This window comes from Pongo pygmaeus, chromosome 1 (genome assembly GCF_028885625.2).
Source record: "Pongo pygmaeus isolate AG05252 chromosome 1, NHGRI_mPonPyg2-v2.0_pri, whole genome shotgun sequence".
NCBI classification, from domain to species: Eukaryota; Metazoa; Chordata; class Mammalia; order Primates; family Hominidae; genus Pongo; species Pongo pygmaeus.
In genome coordinates this window covers 215,271,142-215,289,498 of record NC_072373.2, presented here as the reverse complement: position 1 = coordinate 215,289,498, position 18,357 = coordinate 215,271,142, and the positions used below count along the sequence as shown (strand labels likewise).

The following is an 18,357-nucleotide window of genomic DNA, read 5'->3' as shown; positions in this document are numbered from 1 at the left end:
CTGTGGGAGGAGAAGGCTCAGGCAGGCTGGGGCTGCGGAAGATTCCACGCCGAGTCAGAGCCGGAGGCTTTGGGAAGCTGGAACCAGACATTACAAAAAGCAGGCAGAGCTGACCTCCTGGCTGTGGGGGAAGAGAGCCCCAGACTTCAGGCTGAGAGGGCACAGCTGATCTCTGGCTATGGGGGGATAGAGTCCCTACTCTCAGACCCTGGGCTGAAGGGTCAGAGCCCACACTTCAGTCTGCAAGAGGACAGGACCCACACCTAAGGCTGGGCAGGACAGATGGAGCCTGGGACTTCGAGGGGGCATTGGGCAGTCCAAGCCCTCAAGGAAGATTGCTCTTTTTTTTTTTTTTTTTTTTTTTTTTTTTTTTGAGACAGAGTCTTGCTTTGTTGCCCAGGCTGGAGTGCAATGGCGTGATCTCAGCTCACTGCAACCTCCGCCTCCTGGGTTCAAGCCATTCTCCTGCCTCAGCCTCCCGAGTAGCTGGGATTACAGGTGCCTGCCACCACGCCCGGCTAATTTTTTGTATTTTTAGTAGAGACGGTTTTACCATATTGGTCAGGCTGGTCTCGAACTCCTGACCTTGTGATCTACCTTCCTTGGCCTCCCAAAGTGCTGGGATTACAGGTGTAAGCCACTGCGCCTGGCCTCCCTCAAGGAAGATTTCAAGTAAAGTGAACGCCAGACTTTAGCAGGGACAGAGACCAGAGACCAGCCCAGAGACACCTGTCCCTTCACCCCACACTGCCCAAATGGAGAGCCCGGGCAGCAGCTGGCTCCAGGCGCCCCGTGTGCCTGGAGCTGGGACCTTGCCCTTCTGGGCCTCGAAGGGTTAACACCCCTGGCTCTCCTCCCCTCCCCTCCCCTGGGCCTTTGACCCCTCCCAGCCTCTCTCCCTCCCTCCACTGACACCTTTGCCCAGTGACGTTGGTCTGTCCCTGTGTAGACCTGGCCAGAGGCTGGGGCTCCTTCCGGGGCTGCCATGTTCTCTCTTCCATCCCTCCCCTCCTGGTTCCCCGGCCTCCCCTCCCTCGAGTGGGGCTCTAGCCTCCTCGACTCCCTCCTGCAAGGTGAGCACCTCGCCCCATTCCTGCCTTGGCCCCGCCCCTTTCCAGCTCTTCGCAGTGCAGGGTGGACGCCACCCACCTGGTCTCCCGACACCCCTGCCCCTTGGCCGCCCCCTCTGACCCTACCAACGAAGCTTGCTCTCCTAACACCCCTGCACGCTGCCTCGCTGCCTCCCTCCCGCCCCCTCAGGCCTGATTGGGGCCCTTGGAGTCTTGGTCCTGAATAGCCTCCTGAAAGTTTACTTCTTCGTGGGCTGTGCCAAGTGAGTGCCCACCTCATCCCCCCAGGGAATGTGGCTGGGGGCACGGGGACCCCCACCAGGGGTGGAGGGTGGCAGTTCTACACCCCTGCCCACACCCGTTCTGCCCCCACAGTGACCCGCAGCGGCAGCCCGAAAAGGAGCGGCTTCGGGCCCAGTGGGCCTCGCTGGAAACGGTGCACCTCGCAGGGCTGGCCCTGTTTCTGACGGTCGTGGGGTCCCGGGTGGCTGCCCTCGTGGTGCTCGAGTTCTCCCTCCGGGCCGTGTCCACGCTGCTGTCCCTCGGCAAGGTGAGGCCTCCGGGAAGGCAGTGGGTGGATCACTCCCCAGCCCAGGGCCCGGACTCACCCCTGGAATGTGGGCAGCAGGGCCCAGGTCCAGCATCCCAGCCTCTTCGCCATATTTTCCGTAAGACTGAGAACAGAGGCTGCAGGTTGCACCCCTGGGTTTGGTTGCTGAAGCGGCCACACTCACAGTGGATACAGTCCCAGTCCCAAGAAGACAAGAGCAACAGCTTCTGTAGATCCGGCTCCCCAAATGCCAGGCCCTGCGCCAAGTGCGCCACGTGCATCATGTAATCCTCACAGCCACGGGGTAAAGGTTTGCTCTGATTCCCCATTTCACAGATGGGGAAACTAAGGCTCAGAGAGTATGTGGCTTGTCTATGGTCAACAGATAGAGTCAGGCTTGGGACCCAGGTCTCTGAGACTCTGAACCACCACCCTTCAGCTAACAGTGGGCTCCAAGTACTAAGACGTGATTGAAGGCTGGGCGCAGTGGCTCACGCCTGTAATTCCAGCACTTTGGGAGGCCGAGGCAGGCGGATCACCTGAGGTCAGGATTTCCAGACCAGCCTGGCCAACATGGAGAAACCCCATCTCTAAAAACAAAAACAAACAAACAAACAAATTAGCTGGGCATGGTGGCGGGTGCCTGTAATCCCAGCTACTTGGGAGGCTGAGGCAGGAGAATCGCTTGAACCCAGGAGGCAGAGGTTGCAGTGAGTGGAGATCGAGCCACTGTACTCCAGCCTGGGTGACAGAGCAAGACTCTGTCTCAAAAAAAAACAAAAACAAAAACAAAACCCCATATGATTGAAATTAAGGTGAGAGAGATGATCCCCTAGGGCTTCATCTGAAGCCGATGTGGCCCCTTCGGGAACCATCCCCAAGGTCCCTTCAGGCTCTGGCCTCCTGTGACAGGCAGCATCTGTGGTGAGGCAGCCCCCACATCTCGGCCCCTCCTCTGCACTCCCTGCAGGGCTCCCAGGGTGCCGCCGAGAGGCTGCAGCTCTACCTGCTGTGCCAGTACTCGCTGGGCTGCGGGCTGACCTGTGGCCTGAGCTTCCTGCAGGAGGGCGCCCCTCACCGCACGCTGAACCTGCTGCTGAGCCTCGGGCTGGCCACTCTGCTGGGCCTGGGTGCCCGGCGCCTCCACCGCCACGTCTGCCGCCTCTACGAGCTGCACAGCAGCCAGCGCTACTGTGGGGTGTGCCTGGGCCTGCTGGCTGGTGCACACGGCCTCCCCCAGCTGCTGGGCCGTGCCCTGGCCGTGGCCTTTGCCGTGGGTGACCTGGCGGCTGTGGCCCTCATCAACCAGGACTTTCTGACCACCTCGGAGGCCATGCGATTCTGGACACCGCTCACCATCTGCTACACGCTGCTGGTCATCTACATGCAGGGTGAGCGCTGCGGGGCCTGCTCCATTCAATCCATGCACATCCCTCTGTCTGGGCCAGGCTGACAGCCATCAGCCCTCACTCTTGCCATCCCAGAGAGCCTGGTCAGGACAGAGGCTGTGTGGCGGGGGCAGTGCAGAGAAGCAGCATGTAGTGGGCACCCTGAGGGGGTAGTCTTTAGATTGGGCCTTGAAGGATGAGCAGGAGATCCCTAAGAGAACCGAGGCAGGGAAGAGAATCTGGGACAGAGAGAACCGCATGTGCCAATGCCCAGAGGGGAGACAGGGCATGGCAGCGCCAAACAAGCCACAGGAGTCCAGTGTGGCTGTCACCCCAAGGGCACGGGGAAGGGGTGAGGCTGGCCAGGTTCGAAGGGGCCTGTTGGAGAGCCCTCATCAGCCAGGTGAGGAAGTCTGATGAGAGGCTGCTGTCCAAGTTTGTTTGTGTTTTTGTTTTGTTTTGCTTTTCTGTTTTTTGCGACAGGGTTTTGCTTGGTGGCCCAGGCTAGAGTGCAGTGGCGCGATCATGGCTCACTGCAGCCTTGACCTTCTGGGCTCAAGTGATTCTCCCACCTCCGCCTCCCAAGTTGTGGAGATTGCAGACACACACCACTATGCCAGGCTAATTTTATTTTTTGTAGAGAAGGGGTCAGCCAGGCACAGTGGCTCATGCCTGTAATCCCTGCACTTTGAGAGGCTGAGACAGGCAAATCACTTGAGGTCAGGAGTTCAAGACCAGCCTAACCAACATGGTGAAACCCTGCCTGTACTAAAAATACAAAATTAGCCCAGTGTGGTGGTCCGTGCCTGTAATCCAGCTACTCAGGAGGCTGAGGTACAAGAATCGCTTGAACCCAGGAGGTGGAGGTTGCAGTGAGCCAGGATCAAACCACTGCACTCCAGCCTGGGCGACAGAGAGAGATTCTGGAAAGAAAGAAAGAAAGAAAGAGAGAAAAGAGAAAGAGAGAGAGAGAGAAAGAGAGAAAGAGAGAAAGAAAGAGGTCTTGGCTGGGCAGAGTGGCTCACGCCTGTAATCCCAGCACTTTGGGAGGCCGAGGCAGGTGGATCACCTGAGGTCAGGAGTTCGAGATCAGCTTGGCCAACGTGATGAAACCCCCGTCTCTACTAAAAATATAAAAATTAGCCAGGTGTGGTGGCAGGTGCCTGTAATCCCAGCTACTTGGGAGGCTGAGGCAGGAGAATTGCTTGAACCCAGGAGGCGGAGGTTGCAGTGAGCCAAGATCGCACCATTGCACTCCAGTCTGGGCAATAGGGGTGAAACTCCTTCTCAAACAAACAGACAAACAAAAAAGAAGGGTTCTTGCCATGTTGCCCAGGCTGGTCTTGAACTCTTGGGCTCAAGCAATCCACCTGCCTCAGCCTCCTGAAGTGTTGGGATTACAGGCGTGAGCCACTGCGCCCGGCCTACTGCAGGGTTTTTTTTGTTGTTATTTTGTTTTGTTTTGAGATGGAGTCTTGCTCTGTCACTCAGGCTGGAGTGCAGTGGCACGATCGGCTCACTGCAACCTCCAACTCCTGGGTTCAAGCGATTCTCCTGCCTCAGCCTCCCAAGTAGCGGGACTCTGTCTCAAAAAACAAACAAACAAAAAAGAACAGGGCCAGGCATGGTGGCTCATGCCTGTAAACCCAGCACTTTCGGAGGCCGAGGCAGGCAAATCACTTGAGGTCAGGAGTTCAAAACCAGCCTGGCCAACATGGTGAAACCCCATCTCTACTAAAAATACAAAAAATTAGCCGGGTGTGGTGGCAGGTGCCTGTAATCCCAGCTACTCGGGAGGCTGAGGCAGGAGAATCACTTGAACCTGGGAGGCGGAGGTTGCAGTGAGCTGAGATCGTGCCACTGCACTCCAGCCTGGATGACAGAGTAAGACTCTGTCTCAAAAAAAAAAAAAAAAAAAAAAAAAAGAACAGAAGCCGGGAGCCCAGCAAGGAGGCTTCTTGGAAAGAGGAAGTTGGTTGGGCCCAGGTGGGTCCACGGGAGTGGCAAGAGGTACTCAGCTGGGAATGTGCTTGGCAGAAGGAATTGCCGGGCTAACTGAGGGACTAGAGGCGGGTGTGCGGCAAAGAAAGGAGTCAGACCGATTCCTGCCACTGCGAGGCTGCGAGGCTGTGGGGCTCTGGCCTGGACCCGTTGGAGGCTTGTGGGCTGGGCAGTGAGTCCTGGAGGCAGAGCACCTGGTACTCTGCAGATACTCAGAGCAGGGGTGGGGACCAGAAGGATGTGATGGGAGGAGGGCTGCACGGGAGGGGAAAGCTCGTCCCGTGGAGGGTGGGTCAGGGAGCCGGGAGGTCCAGTCCGGAGTGTGGGGTCAGACGGTGACAGGCACCCGCATCCCACAGAGGAGCAGCGGCAGCACCCCGGCTTGCAGAGCCAGGTGCAGACAGTGCTGGTGCGCATGGGCGGCCTCTTCGTGCTGCTGCTGACCGTGGGTCGCTGGCTGGACCTGCTGGGCATCCTCGTCTCCCTGCTGGGCGAGCTCTGGTGTCTGGTGGGCGTCCGCACCCTGCTTGACCTCTGCCAGATACAGGTAGGCACCCCCATCCCACGTGTCCCCCAGACAATGAACCCTGCTTCAAACAGCCCAGGAGCCTCAAGAGGCTCAAGTTTAAGAAGAGCCGGCTGGGCACGGTCGCTCACACCTGTAATCCCAAATACTCTAGAGACTGAGACCTGAGAATCACTTGAACCCGGGAGGTAGAGGTTGCAGTGAGCCAAGATTGTGCCACTGCACTCCAGTCTGGGCAACAGAGTGAGACTCTATCTCCAAAAAAAAAAAAAAGACAGAGCCAGGGTGACCTCCCTTGGGGGTCGGGGGCAGAGAGAGCTGGAATCACCTCTCCCACCCTCTGTCACCAGGCCAGGGCTGTCCTCCAGGTGACTAGCACCCCCCACCCTGTCCACAGCCCTCTCCAGCAACAACCCAGAGGCCCAAGGGGGAGGAAGTGCCCGCGTCACTGGAGGCCCGAGGCCCCCGGGGGATGGGTGAATGGGTGGTGTCATTCTCAATGCTTTTCCTCAGGATTTTCCATCTCAGAGGCCTCCGGTGTCAACATCAAGCCAGCCCCTGCCCTCGGCACCCCAGTCCCAGAGTTCGGCCCCCTCCTGACCTGCCTCAGGAAGGATCTGGAGTCTGTCTCAAGCCCACCAGCCTGACCTTCGAGGTCTTGACCCCACGGCAATGCCTGGAGGCAGAGTGGCAGAGCTGGCCCCCTGCCTGGAGCTCAGCGCAGGCCCTGGGAGCCCCGAGAAGGGAAGGCAGGATTTGGGGATAGGAGCCTCTGGAGAGGGGACACCTGGGGACCCCTGGTTGAACCCTCTTTTTCTCGGGGTGGGCAATGATGCAGCCTCTCAGACCTGCCTTCCTGGGCAGGGGTGGGGGGTGCATCCTCAGGAGGGCTCCCGCTTTACTGGTCGCCCTTCCCTTCTCCATGAACAATAAAGATGATGACTTTCTCAACCTGTGCTTAGAATCACGAACACACAGAGGCCAGGCGTGGTGGCTCATGCCTGTAATCCCAATACTTTAGGAGGCTAAGGTGGGCGGATCACCTGAGGTCAGGAGTTCAAGACCAGCCTGGCCAAGATGGCGAAACCCTGTCTCTACTAAAAATACAAAAATTAGCCGGGCATGGTGGCTCATGCCTATAATCCCAGCTACTGAGGAGACTGAGGCAGGAGAACTGCTTGAACCTGGGAGGCGGAGGTTGCAGTGAGCCGAGATTCGTGCCACTGCACTCCAGCCTGGTTGACAGAGCAAGACTCTGTCTCAGAAAAAAAACGACAACAAAGAATAATCACAAACACAGAGAGCGGGAAAGAGGCTTTTCTGAGGCCGCACAGCTCTTCTGGCAGGTCATGGGATATGTGCCTCAGGCTGGCCTGGCTGGGTCCCCTGGGGGACACGGCTCCTTGCAGACTGAGCAAAACCATTCTGGGTAGAGAACTGGGTAGAGTGGTGGCGGGGGCATGTAGTACCGTAGTGCCGAGGTGGCTGATGAGGTGAGGGGACGGGGGGGATGGACACTTGGTCTGGCACCCACCTGCAGTCTTGGGTGGATAGTGGCCATGTCCTGTCCCATCCCAGGCTGGGAAACAGCTGAAGGACGCACAATGCTGACCACGCCTCTGCTGGGTGCTCTGTGGTCCCCAGCCCCAACCCTGACTTCTCGAAGGCCATTGGCATCCTTCCCATCTCAGCCCGTTGAGGGCCCAGCTCAGGAAGGCCAAAGGGTTGGGTACCAGCTCCTCTGCCTACCCTCTGTGTGACCTTAGACAAGCCACTGCCCCTCTCTGAGCCTGGCAGAAGAATTACCACTGCATGCTGGGTGCCTGCCACGTGCCAGGTACTTTCACTGTTTCATTTCATTTTGACATCAGCCCCAGGAGGCAGGCACTGTTATCCATTTTTACAGAGTCAGAAACTGAGGCTCAGAGAAATTAAGTGACTTGCTCAAGGGCACACAGGCATTAAGTAGCAAAGCTAGGATTTGAATTCAGGTGGCCTGGCCCCCAGAGCTCAAGTGCTTTGAATGCTCCCTGCTACCCTCTTCTTGTTGAAAATCTGGGGCCAGGGAAACTAACAGAGATGAGAAATATGGCACGTCCATTACCGACAGGCTCTGGAATGTGGTTCCAGCCACCTTGGTGCAAGGGAGCCCAGCCCCAGCCCCCAGGGCCCTTTGGTTCCATGGGGATCCAGGGCTGCAACTCAGGGCCCTTTCCTAGGGGAAGCCCCACAGGGCAAAGCAGCCTCCCAGCCGGTGGTCTTTCTGGAGGGATTCGAGAGGCATGGGGGTGGCCCGGAAGGAGGCATTAGGGAGGAGGGGAGGCCTGGAGAGGACACCTTGAGGATTCCAGGCTCTGATGGGTCCCTCCCTCTCGACAAAGGCACCACACTCGCCCGAAGACTGCTGCTTGGGAGCAGGCGGGGGTGGCCCAAGGATCCTTCTCGCTCTATGCTCAGCGCACCTGGGATACAGAGCAGGCTGCACCCAAGGCAGGGCTGGGTGGTTTCAGCTCATTCCCCCAAGAATGGCCACCCCTTGGACAGCTCCAGCAGCACCCTTTGAACCGTGCTCCTAGCCCTACCACCAGGACAGGCCTCTCATCCCAGGGTGTGGTCGCTGGGATTGGGAAAATGCCTACGGAATCCCCTCCCCCAATGTAGGACCCAGTCCACCCCGCCTGGGAATGTGCTCTGTTCCCTCCAGGCAGGAAATGCGCCCCAGTCTGGGAGGAAATGGCTCAGTTAGGTGGGCACAGGGCCAGCCCCTTGCCGGACCCAGACTGGGCTCTGGGTTCCAAGCGGGGGCCAGTGTTTTTGCTGGAACGTGCTTCAGCCTCTGGATCCCTGGCACAGCCTGGGCCCCATTAGGGACAGGGCCAGGAGGGCACTGGACTCAGCAGTCCTTTCCTTTTTATGGGCACAGGGATTGTTTTCCAAACAAAAATCAGGACATGTGGGCTGGAATAGCATTCTTTTCTTATCGAAATATTTTCATGAAAAGACTGACAAGGGCATAAAATGAGCTCACTCTAAATGAGGCATTTAGCAAATCTCCACACCAAATGGAGAAAAATAGGCCTGAAGTCCAGCAGGCATAGGACAATCCAAATTGTATGGTCTGGGCAAAGCATGAGGCTGGGACCAGTTCCCCAAGGGGACCCTTAGAGCCTGACCCCTGGGGCCTGACCACCAGGACCAAGGTTCTAGGGTCAGGGCAACATCGTGCTGAAGAGGTGGGGCACCAGTGTCCTCAGGCCCCACATAAAGTGGGTAGTGACCCCTGGGGCAGCTGGGATTGGGGTAAGCTGGCCTCCCCATCCTGAGTCCCCTACTTCTGGCTTTTCTGAGCTCTGGCATTTTCTTTCTGAGGACTTGAATTTCTTCACCCGTTCATTCATTCAGTAAGTCATCACTGAGTACCTGCGTGGAGCCAGGCATTAGGCTGGCATTGAGGATGCTGAGAGGAGTAAGCGAGGTTCCTCTCCACAAAGTGCTGCAAAGAAAAGTAAAGCCGGAGGTCAGGCACGGTGGTTCACGCCTGTAATCCCAGCACTTTGGGAGGCCGAGGCGGGCAGATCACCTGAGGTCAGGAGTTTGAGACCACCCTGACCAACATGGAGAAACACTGTGTTTACTAAAAATACAAAATTAGCCGGGCGTGGTGGCGCATGCCTGTAATCCCAGCTACTCAGGAGGCAGAGGCAGGAGAATCACTTGAACCCGGGAGGCAGAGGTTGTAGTGAGTCGAGATTGTCCCACTCCACTCCAGCCCGGGCAACAGAGTGAGACTCTGTCTCAAAACAAACTAACAAACAAAGAAAAGTAAAGCCGGGTCAGGGGACAGAGTGACGGGGGGCAGGAGTGAGAGAATGTGTATTTGTTATCTACAGCTGCGTCACAAATTACCCCCCAAATTTGAAGAGTTTAAAACAACAGACATTGATCATCTTGCTCTTTCTGTGGGTCAGGGATCTGGGTGCTGCTGAGCCGGGTCCTGTGTCTCAGGGCTGCTGTCAAGGTGTCAGCGAGGCTGTGGTGTCGTCTTAAGGCCCAGGGCCTCCCTTCTTCCTTGCCACATCGGCCTCCTGCAGGGCAGCCCTACAACGCAGCCGTTGGCTTTCCTCAGAGCCGACCAGGGAGAGGGGTGGAGGACAAGCGAGCCCACGCTTTGTGACTCAATGCTGAAAGTGACATCCTATTGTTTTGGCCACAATCTATCATTGAGGAGAGGTCCCCAGGTCCCACCTACCCGAGGGGAGGGCATGGATCCCAGGAGGTGGGGAACCTGGGGGCATCTCAGAAGCTGCCATCCGCGGAGGGCTCCTGTGAGGAAGGGGCATTGGAGCAGAGACCTGAACAGAGTGAGGGGGCAAACAAGCAAACAGTGGAGGGAAGAACTTCCTAGGCAAGAAGACAGCTCAGCAAGGGCCTTGTGGCAGGAACAGGCCGAGGCGTTTAGGAAGGTGGTAGAGCAGGGCACAGTGGCTCACGCCTGTAATCCCAGCACCTTGGGAGGCTGAGGTGGGTGGATCACGAGGTCAGGAATTCAAGACCAGCCTGGCCAAGATGGTGAAACCCCGTCTCTACTAAAGATACAAAAATTAGCCAGGCGCGATGGCGAGTGCCTGTAATCCCAGCTACTCTGGAGGCTGAGGCCAGAGAACTGCTTGAACCCAGGAGGCTGAGGCAGAGAATTGCTTGAATACGGGAGGCGGAGGTTGCAGTGAGCCCAGATCGCACCACTGCACTCCAGCCTGGGTGACAGAGCCAGACTCTGTCTCAAAAAAAAAAAAAAAAAAAAAAAGGAAGGTGGTAGAGAGGGTGGAGCGGCTGGGCCTGGAGCCCTGGGCGAGGCTCTGGACTGCGTTGCCCTGAGGGGAGCCAGCGAAGGGTTTTGCACAAGGACATGATGGAAGCTGACATATACCTTGAGAGGAGTCCTCTCGTGGCTGTTTTCAGAATAGTTTGGAAGCATCTGTAATAGCCCAGGTGAGAAGACAGGCGTTCCCAGGCCAACGGGGTGGTATTGAAGCCCAGGTGGGTTTCAAGGCTCTGGAGTGGACTGAGGGACTGGGGAGGGGTCAGCGCTGCTGCAGCAGAGGGGGTGAGGGGTGCAGTGGTGGGAGATGCTGTCTCAGGGGTGGGTTGGGGCGGGATCACACAGGGCCAGGGTGAGGGGCTTGGCATTGTCCCGGAGAGCAGCGGGGAGCCACAGAGGGCTGTGCACAGAAGGGCGTTAGACGCTGCTTTAGTGAAGTGTTCTGGCTACTGTGAGAAGAGGGGATTGTAAAGAATAAGAGTGAGGCATATGGGCCAGGTGTAGTGGCTCACGCCTGTAATCCCAACACTTTGGGAGGCCGAGACAGGAGGATTTCATGAACCCAGGAGTTTGAGGCCAGTCTGGGCAACATAGTGAGACCTCATCTCTACAAATAATAAAAAAAATTACACTTTGGGAGGCTGAGGCAGGTAGATCGCGAGGTCAGGAGTACGAGACCATCCTGGCTAACACGGTGAAACCCCGTCTCTACTAAAAATACAAAAACAAAATTAGCCAGGCGTGGTGGTGGGCACCTGTAGTCCCAGCTACTCAGGAGGCTGGGGCAGGAGAATGGCGTGAACCTGGGAGGTGGAGCTTGCAGTGAGCTGAGATGAGCTGAGATTGTGCCACTGCACTCCAGCCTGGGCAACAGAGCAAGACTCCGTCTCAAAAAAAAAAAAAAAAAATACAAAAAATTAGCTGGGCGTGGTGGCGGGCGCCTGTAGTCCCAGCCACTCGGGAGGCTGAGGCAGGAGAATGGCGTGAACCCGGGAGGCGGAGCTTGCAGTGAGCCGAGATGGCGCCACTGCACTCCAGCCTGGGCGACAGAGCGACACTCTGTCTCAAAAAATAAAATAAAAGGAGCAAGGCAGATCCAATTTTAAGGACTCCCTTTAGGAAAAATAATACAGAATTCGTATGAAAGTGACTATTTTTTTGGGTGGGGGGGAGAACAGAGTCTCACTGTGTCGCCCAGGCTGGAGTGCAATGGCATGATCTTGGCTCACTGCAACCTCCGCCTCCTGAGTTCAAGCGATTCTCCTGCCTCAGCCTACTGAGTACCTGGGATTACAGGCACACACCACCACGACCGGATAATTTTTGTATTTTTAGTAGAGACGGGGTTTCACCATGTTGGCCAGGCTGGTCTCGAACTCCTGACATCAGGTGATCTGCCTGCCTCAGCTTCCCAAAGTGCTGGGATTACAGGCCTGAGCCACTGTGACTGGCCAAAAGTGACTAGTTAGAACAAGGAGAAAAAGCACAACAAATGACTGGAGACTTGGAGATTTGGGTCCTTCTTCTGATGTCTCCCTGGACAGTTTGCTAGGCGTTCTTCATGGACATGCCTCCTGAGTGAAACCAGCTTCCCTCCTTGTCTAGAACACTCTGTAACTCCCAGCAACTCCCAGCCTTCACAGGGGCCCGTGGAAGTGAGGCCATGAGGATAAGTTTTATTAACTTCACAATAAGCCCACCTCTGGCTAAGAGAGAAGAGGGCGAGACCCACAGGGGCAATGGCAGGTTCCAGGCCACATTGTGCTTTAGTAAGGAGGAGGCTCAGGGCTTGAGGGTGCGGAGATAGATCAGCAAGGGCGGATGTTGGGATAGATGCTGCTGGGAGTGGAGGGTCCCAGTGGGATGGGGGCTCAAGGAGGGGGCTGGGATCAGTGAGGGTTTGGGGCTAGCTCAAGGACCCTCCCAAATAAGGGGCAGAAGGGCCCTGACTGGCAAGGCCTAGGGCGAGGAGGGGCCCCCTCAGTCGGCTGAGCCTCAGGCCCCTCCTTGGCCTCTCCCACACTTCTCAGCCCCTCACCCTGGAGCCTGTGCTGATTTGCTGAGTGGACGGTCTGGCCGTGGGAACCAGCACGCCTGGTCAGAGCCAGTTCAGGCCCCTAAACCAGAGCGGGATTAACGCAGAGACAATATTGTCACAGCCAGGTCTTGGGAAGCTGGGCTCTGCCTGGGTGAGGCAGTGGGACACAGGATTGGAGCCTGAGAGCGGACACCATGTGGCTCTAGCTGTGGCCTGGTCGATTGCCACTTGGCCTTTTTTCCTTTTTTCTTTTTTTGGCGGAGTCTTGCTCTGTTGTCCAGGCTGGAGTGTACTGGCACGATCTCAGCTCACTGCAACCTCCGCCTCCCAGGTTCAAGCAATTCTCCTGCCTTAGCCTCCTGAGTACCTGGGATTACAGGCGCCTGCCACCACGCCCGGCTAATCTTTGTATTTTTAGTAGAGACAGGGTTTTGCCATGTTGGCCGGGCTGGTCTCAAACTCCTGACCTCAAATGATCCGCCCGCCTCGGCCTCCCAAAGTGCTGTGATTATAGGCGTGAGCCACTGCACCCAGCCTCATGACTGACTATTTATTTAGAACAAGGAGAAAAAGCACAACAAATAACTGCAGAAATACAATTTTAACTGGTTTAAGAAAAAGTAAGGACCGGGCACGGTGGCTCATGCCTGTAATTCCAGCACTTTGGGAGGCCAAGGCAGGCGGATCACGAGGTCCGGAAATCAAGACCATCCTGGCTAACACAGTGAAACCCCGTCTCTACTAAAAAAAAAAAATACAAAAAAATTAGCCGGGCGTGGTGGCGTGCGCCTGTAGTCCCAGCTGCTGGGGAGGCTGAGGCAGGAGGATGGCGTGAACCTGGGAGGCAGAGGTTGCAGTGAGCCGAGATCGCGCCACTGTACTCCAGCCTGGGTGACAGAGCAAAACTCGGTCTCAAAAAAAAAAAAGAAAAGAAAAGAAAAAAAAGAAAGAAAAGAAAAAAGAAAAAGTAAGGGAGCCCATAGTTGTACTCCAGTCTGGGCGACAGAGCAAGACTGTCTCAAAAGAATAAAAAATAAAAAGAGAAAAAAATGCATTGACTCTGGAGGTCTGGTAGTAGGATTGCAGGCATGGCTGGATCCAGCAGCTGATGAAATCAGTTATCTTTCTTTCTCTATCTCTTTGCTCTGCTGTCCTCTGTGGTGGTCCAAGTGGGGGGCAAAAGTGGTGTCAAGCTTGTATTCTGCCAGCCAACAAGCCCAGAGAGCTGATCTTAGAACTAACAGCCACTATGATTGGCTGGACATGGGTCATGTATACATCTGCAGAGCCAGGGGATATAGGAGTCCCATCTTAACCCCAGGCACTGAGAGTGGAAAAGAGGTTCCCCAAACAGAAACTGAATGATGTTATCAGAATCAGGGAAAGCAGTGCTGGGCTATCAGGAGCCATGGATGTTCCTTGGATTCTCTTGCAGGACAAAGTCACGTCCTTCCCTTCCCTTCAGAACTTTGTCCCTCTTACTAAAACTTCTATCCTTTATGTGGTAGGGAGAGCAAAGGAACTCATCTCTGAACACCTACTGAGCACCAGGTATTTTTACCCACATTTACCCCACCAGATTCTCGCTATGAAGCCACAAGGGACAAACCTGGGTTGGCAACCCCTCGGTTGCATGAGGAAACTGAGGCCCAGAGAGAAGTGATTTGCCCAAGGCTGGCAAATGGCAGAGCTGGAATCACTCCCAGATACTGATGTTACTCACAGCTGTATCTGTGTCCCCATCTGACCCGGCCACCATGGGGGAGCTCCCTTTTCTCTATGCTGCTCTCCCCGCCCTGCCTAGCACAGGGCCCCACACACAGCAGCGCCCAGGAAATAAGCATCGGACTGACCTGACTCCAAGCAGGTAGGGTGGAGGATAGAGGATGGAGGATGGAGGAAGGAGCTGGGAGGCCCAAGGGGCTTCTGAGGCTGTCTGCCAAGACGACCTCTGACCTTTAAAGACCATGTTTTCCCTTCAGCCCCCTTTCCCTGGGAATATTCGTCCCTATTCTCACACTGGCTCCTCCCCATCTCAGCTTAACCCTCACCTCCTCAGAGAGGCTTTCCCACCCCCACCCCACACCCACTCCACCCCCTTTTGTCTCAGACCCCTTGTCCATTCCTTCACAGCACCTTTTACTATTGGTTATTGTTATGTTAATTTGCTTTATGGTTTGCTCTACCCAACCTCCCTGTAAGGTCTGTGGGGACAAGGACTGATCATGTCTGATTTGATCCCGTCGTCGGCTCCTTGACTCATGCATTGCACACAGTAGGTGCCCAGTCAGTGTCTGCTCAGTCAAAGCTCTCCACCGTGGAGGTGCCACCCCCGCCCTGGCAAGCAGACTTGCCCTCAAACCTCTCTTCCACCCCTTCCCTGCCACTCAGGGTCTCAGCTGCCACCATCCTAATAGAAGATTGAGCCCCTTGCCTGCTGGGGCCATCTGAGGGAGAAGAAAGCCGTTGTGAGCCTGGCAGGGAGGGCGGAGGGCAGCAGAGCCTCTGAGCTGGCAGACAAAGGGCGTGTGTTCTCGTCCAGCGCACTTCCTGGGTTTCCGTTGCAGGAAGTTTGGCACCTGCCGATCGGTGACATCGACACCTGGGCTGCTGCAGACCAGGACGAACCCCTCCATCCGGGAGCAGTGGTGGTGGTGGAACAGGTGGCCTGGGGTGCTGGAGGCAGGTAAGCAGAGGCAGTTGGACCCCTCATTCCCCTTGGACTGTCCCAGAGCAAATGTGGGAAGCCTGGGTCCTAGACTAAGCCAGTGTGACCTGGAACAAGGCCCCAGATCAACTCTTCGTTGCCTCACTATCCCACCTGGGGGTGCAACAGGTGGTTCAGGGGCTGTCATGGAGGTGAGGGCAGGCAGCTCCACCTTTATCTCTTAAATAAACTTCTGGGTCACTAAGCACTTGCAAAGGGGTTCTACAGCCAAAAGCACCTGAAAACCCCCAGATTGCACCTTCCTCCTTTGAGTCCTTCCCGTCTCTGGCGTTCAGTGTTTCCCTCCTGGCGGAGGGTATGGGGAAGTCTCCTCCAAAGGGTGCTGCAAAACTGGAGTTTTGGGGGGCAGGGGCAGGATATCACTGCCAAGCCAGGAATGAGCCGAGCAGGGACTCAGACAGCCTTGAGTCCCAGCCTCGCCCTGCTGCACAGAGCTCTAAGCATCTCCAAGCCCCAGCTTCTGAATCTGTAAAGGGTGGCCGTGATACCTGTTCTTGAGACAAGCAGAGCTGTGTGCCCAGGGACACAGCGGCTCTAGTCTGAATCTGGCTCTGCCATTTGCCCCTAGTGTGGCCTTGAGCCTCTGGGGGCCTCAGTGTCCTTGACTGTGAACAGGAATCATCAGCCCTGGTGCCCAGGGCTCTTGTGGGATTAGGATGGGGATGAGGATGGGTACCAGCACCTAGAAAGCCCCTATCAATGGCAGCTTCTGGGACTGCTGCTGTTACTGCAGCTTGGCTGTGAGGATCAAATGGGAAAAGGAGCGACAAGAGGGATGGGAGGGGCGATGATCAGTGGGTGAGGGCGGAGGCAGCCTCCTCCGACCCTCATAAATCAGCCTTCCCCAGAAACAGCCCCAGAGCCACCCTGGAGGGGTGACTGTAGCTGAGGGGTGGCAGGACGGGCCAGATCCTGTCTGGCTGCCCCGCAGATGGCGCTGAGTCCAGCGCTCCTCCAGCCTCAGCCACTGTGGCTTTAATCAAAAGAACAATCTGTTTGCCTCTGAATCAGACCCAGATTCCTTTCCCCACAATGTCCCTGAGGCCTCCAGGGACCCAGGCAGTCCATCCCGGCCCCATCCCGGGCCCCAGAGTCCCGGCTCTTCCTCCCATCCCGCTCCCCTCCTAACTGCTCCAGCTGGAAGGGGGAGGGTCACTGGATGTGGAGGGAGGGGTTCAGCCACAGGGCCAGCCCGGCCCTGCCTTCCAGAGCTCCTGGAGCGGCCTGTCCCCCGGGACACCGGGACCCACCTGCAGAGGGCTTACGGCTCAGGAGAGCAGAACAAGGTGACCTGCTCCACTGGGGGTCTCTGAGACCCCCACCCTCAGGGACACTCCCGGAAAAAGCCCCCAACCCAGCATATATTAACCACTATTAATTACAGTCCTGGCTGTGACTGTCACCTTTTATCCTCAGGCCAACCTGGAGAGGTAGGCAGTGGCTACCTCCACTTTACAGATGAAGACACTGAGGCTCAGGAGGTGGCGTGACTGCTCCGGGTCTCACGCTTAGTGAACGGCCGCAGAACCCTGGTCGGTTTGACGCAAGACCCTGCCGGATCCCAGAGCCAAAGTAAGCGCTCACCTCCGCCGGACAGGGTAGATGGGGTCGCCAACCCAGGAGAGCGAGGGAAGGGGGAGGGCAGGGACCACTCGGGGTCCATAAAGGACGCGAGGGGGTGGGCAGCGGGGAGGGAAGGAACCCCACCCCGACTCCCCATCCTCCCACCCCCACTCCCCAACCCCCCTATCCCCCCCATCCCCCCATCCTCATTCCCCCCCATTCCCACCCCCGGGCCGGTGCCAAGGGGGAGGGGAGGCGTGGTCCAGGGAACAAAGGGAGGGGGAGGGGGCGGCGCGGGGCGCGGCCGGGCAGGTTGGGGGGCAGGTAGGAGCCGCTTCCGCGGGGCGGGAATCCCGCGCCCCCTCCCCCCGAGCCTCACCTTTTATGGTAAAGCGGCGCGGGGCGGCGGGGCGGAGGGAGCCGAGGGGGCGGGGAGGGCGGACGGGCGGAGGGGACGGGAGGCCCAGCGGCTCCGGGCTCCGCTGGCTCGGGCGTCGGATCGGAGCCGCCGGGGCGCGGGCGGCCCAGGTAAGCGGGCCGGGTGGGTGGGGGTCGCGTCCCTCCGTCCCTGTCCCCGGTGCACACAGGTGACAGCGCAGGCAGCGCTCGGCCGGAGCCTGCTCGGTCCCCAGCCGGGACCCCCGGCGCGGCGCCCCTGGAGGGGCCTGCGGGTGGGGGGTGCGGTCCTCACGCCCTTTGCGTCCCAGTCTCTTGGTCTCTCTCCCGGAGTCGGGGAGTCGGCAGGTCCGGGGCGAGGGCTCAGTGAGGCCGGCGGAGGGCCGAGTCCCAGCCTGGGAGCGGGAGCCGGGGACCCGGCGCGCAGGGCGGAAGCTCCCGCACAAAGGGCCGGAGTCCCGCACATGGATCGAATTAAAGCTCCGGCGGCGCCCCGCGGTGACCCCGGCGGCCGCCCTGCTCGGCTGCCTGCGGAGGGTCCCGCGTTTCCGGAGCCCGGGGGAGCTCCAGGCCCCTTTTCCTCGCCAGGGTCAGGCAAGGGGAGGGACGGGTCCCGGGGCTGCCCCTCTCTGGGCCTCACGCGCCCGTCGGGGGCTGAGAAGGTGTGGAGATGGGCGATACCTAGGTGTGTGCCCTGGGATGATCTTGGCGTCGGCCCCTACCCCTCCCGCCCAAGCCTGAGGACCCCGGGGAGAGGCTGGGGCCGCGCCCAGATTCCTGTTCTTAATGACGCTGTAGGCTCTGTCCGGGTCCTGGAGGCACCCCCAGCTGAGCCCAGCCCCCAGGCTGCTTCTCCCTCTCAGCTGCTGCCTAACCAGCTGTCCTTCTCTTTGCACCTTCCAAGGGCCTAGACCCTGAGTCTTCTTTCCTTATATATCCTCTCGGCCGCCCTAGGGACACACTCATTCTCACTTTATGAAAAAACGAGGCCAGAGAGTTTCGGTGACCTGTTCGAGGTCACCCCGCAGGAAAGAAGTAGGACCGCGTGTGAACCCAGCTCTCTACCTCCTCTGTTTCCCTGGGGTGGGAGAGAGGTTGAGGGAACCCCTCCCCTAAGTTGCAAGGTGGGAGGGATTGGGGCACACCCCGCCACCTCTGCCTTAATTCCGGACCCAAAGGTAGACTGCTTTATCCAGTCATTAAAGAACAAAGCTGGCCGGGCGCGGTGGCTCACGCCTGTAATCCCAGCACTTTGGGAGGCCGAGGCGGGCGGATTAC

The 18,357-nt window shown here is 57.7% G+C and overlaps 2 protein-coding genes and 1 long non-coding RNA gene across 27 annotated transcripts in view; 2 read left to right on the top strand and 1 right to left on the bottom strand.

Moving 5' to 3' along the window:
- The first annotated feature begins 604 nt into the window (after positions 1 to 604).
- TMEM82 (transmembrane protein 82) lies at positions 605 to 6,486 on the top strand. Its single transcript, XM_054503322.2, has 6 exons — positions 605 to 1,073; positions 1,261 to 1,333; positions 1,446 to 1,620; positions 2,591 to 3,011; positions 5,369 to 5,556; positions 6,049 to 6,486. The coding sequence occupies exons 1-6, from the start codon at positions 986 to 988 to the stop codon at positions 6,133 to 6,135; spliced, it is 1,032 nt and encodes a 343-aa protein (XP_054359297.1). The 5' UTR covers positions 605 to 985; the 3' UTR covers positions 6,136 to 6,486.
- Positions 6,487 to 14,557: 8,071 nt separating this feature from the next.
- On the bottom strand, positions 14,558 to 17,194 carry LOC134738910 (uncharacterized). The gene is made up of 3 exons (XR_010125189.1): positions 17,063 to 17,194; positions 16,524 to 16,671; positions 14,558 to 15,068 (listed from the first exon to the last, which is right to left on the bottom strand). It is a non-coding gene; the product is annotated as an uncharacterized LOC134738910 (long non-coding RNA).
- The window catches only part of FBLIM1 (filamin binding LIM protein 1), a 29,111-nt gene continuing 26,776 nt past the window's right edge, over positions 16,023 to 18,357 (top strand). For 9 of the 25 annotated variants that reach the window (XR_008492317.2, XR_010125187.1, XR_010125184.1 and 6 more), the window contains exon 1: positions 16,555 to 16,692. The gene's annotated coding sequence lies outside the window, so the exon portion shown is untranslated. Of the gene's footprint in view, positions 16,407 to 16,536; positions 16,693 to 17,102; positions 17,212 to 18,357 lie in introns of those variants that run through there. The other 16 variants (XR_008492332.1, XR_010125182.1, XR_008492314.1 and 13 more) reach the window with 7 other exon arrangements.

Bases quoted from the DNA above. Each gene is read 5' to 3' on its own strand.
- TMEM82 (XM_054503322.2), top strand. From the start codon at position 986: ATGTTCTCTCTTCCATCCCTCCCCTCCTGGTTCCCCGGCCTCCCCTCC. The intron at 1,621-2,590 runs GTGAGGCCTCCG...CACTCCCTGCAG, and splicing joins CGCTGCTGTCCCTCGGCAAG to GGCTCCCAGGGTGCCGCCGA. The intron at 5,557-6,048 runs GTAGGCACCCCC...GCTTTTCCTCAG, and splicing joins TTGACCTCTGCCAGATACAG to GATTTTCCATCTCAGAGGCC.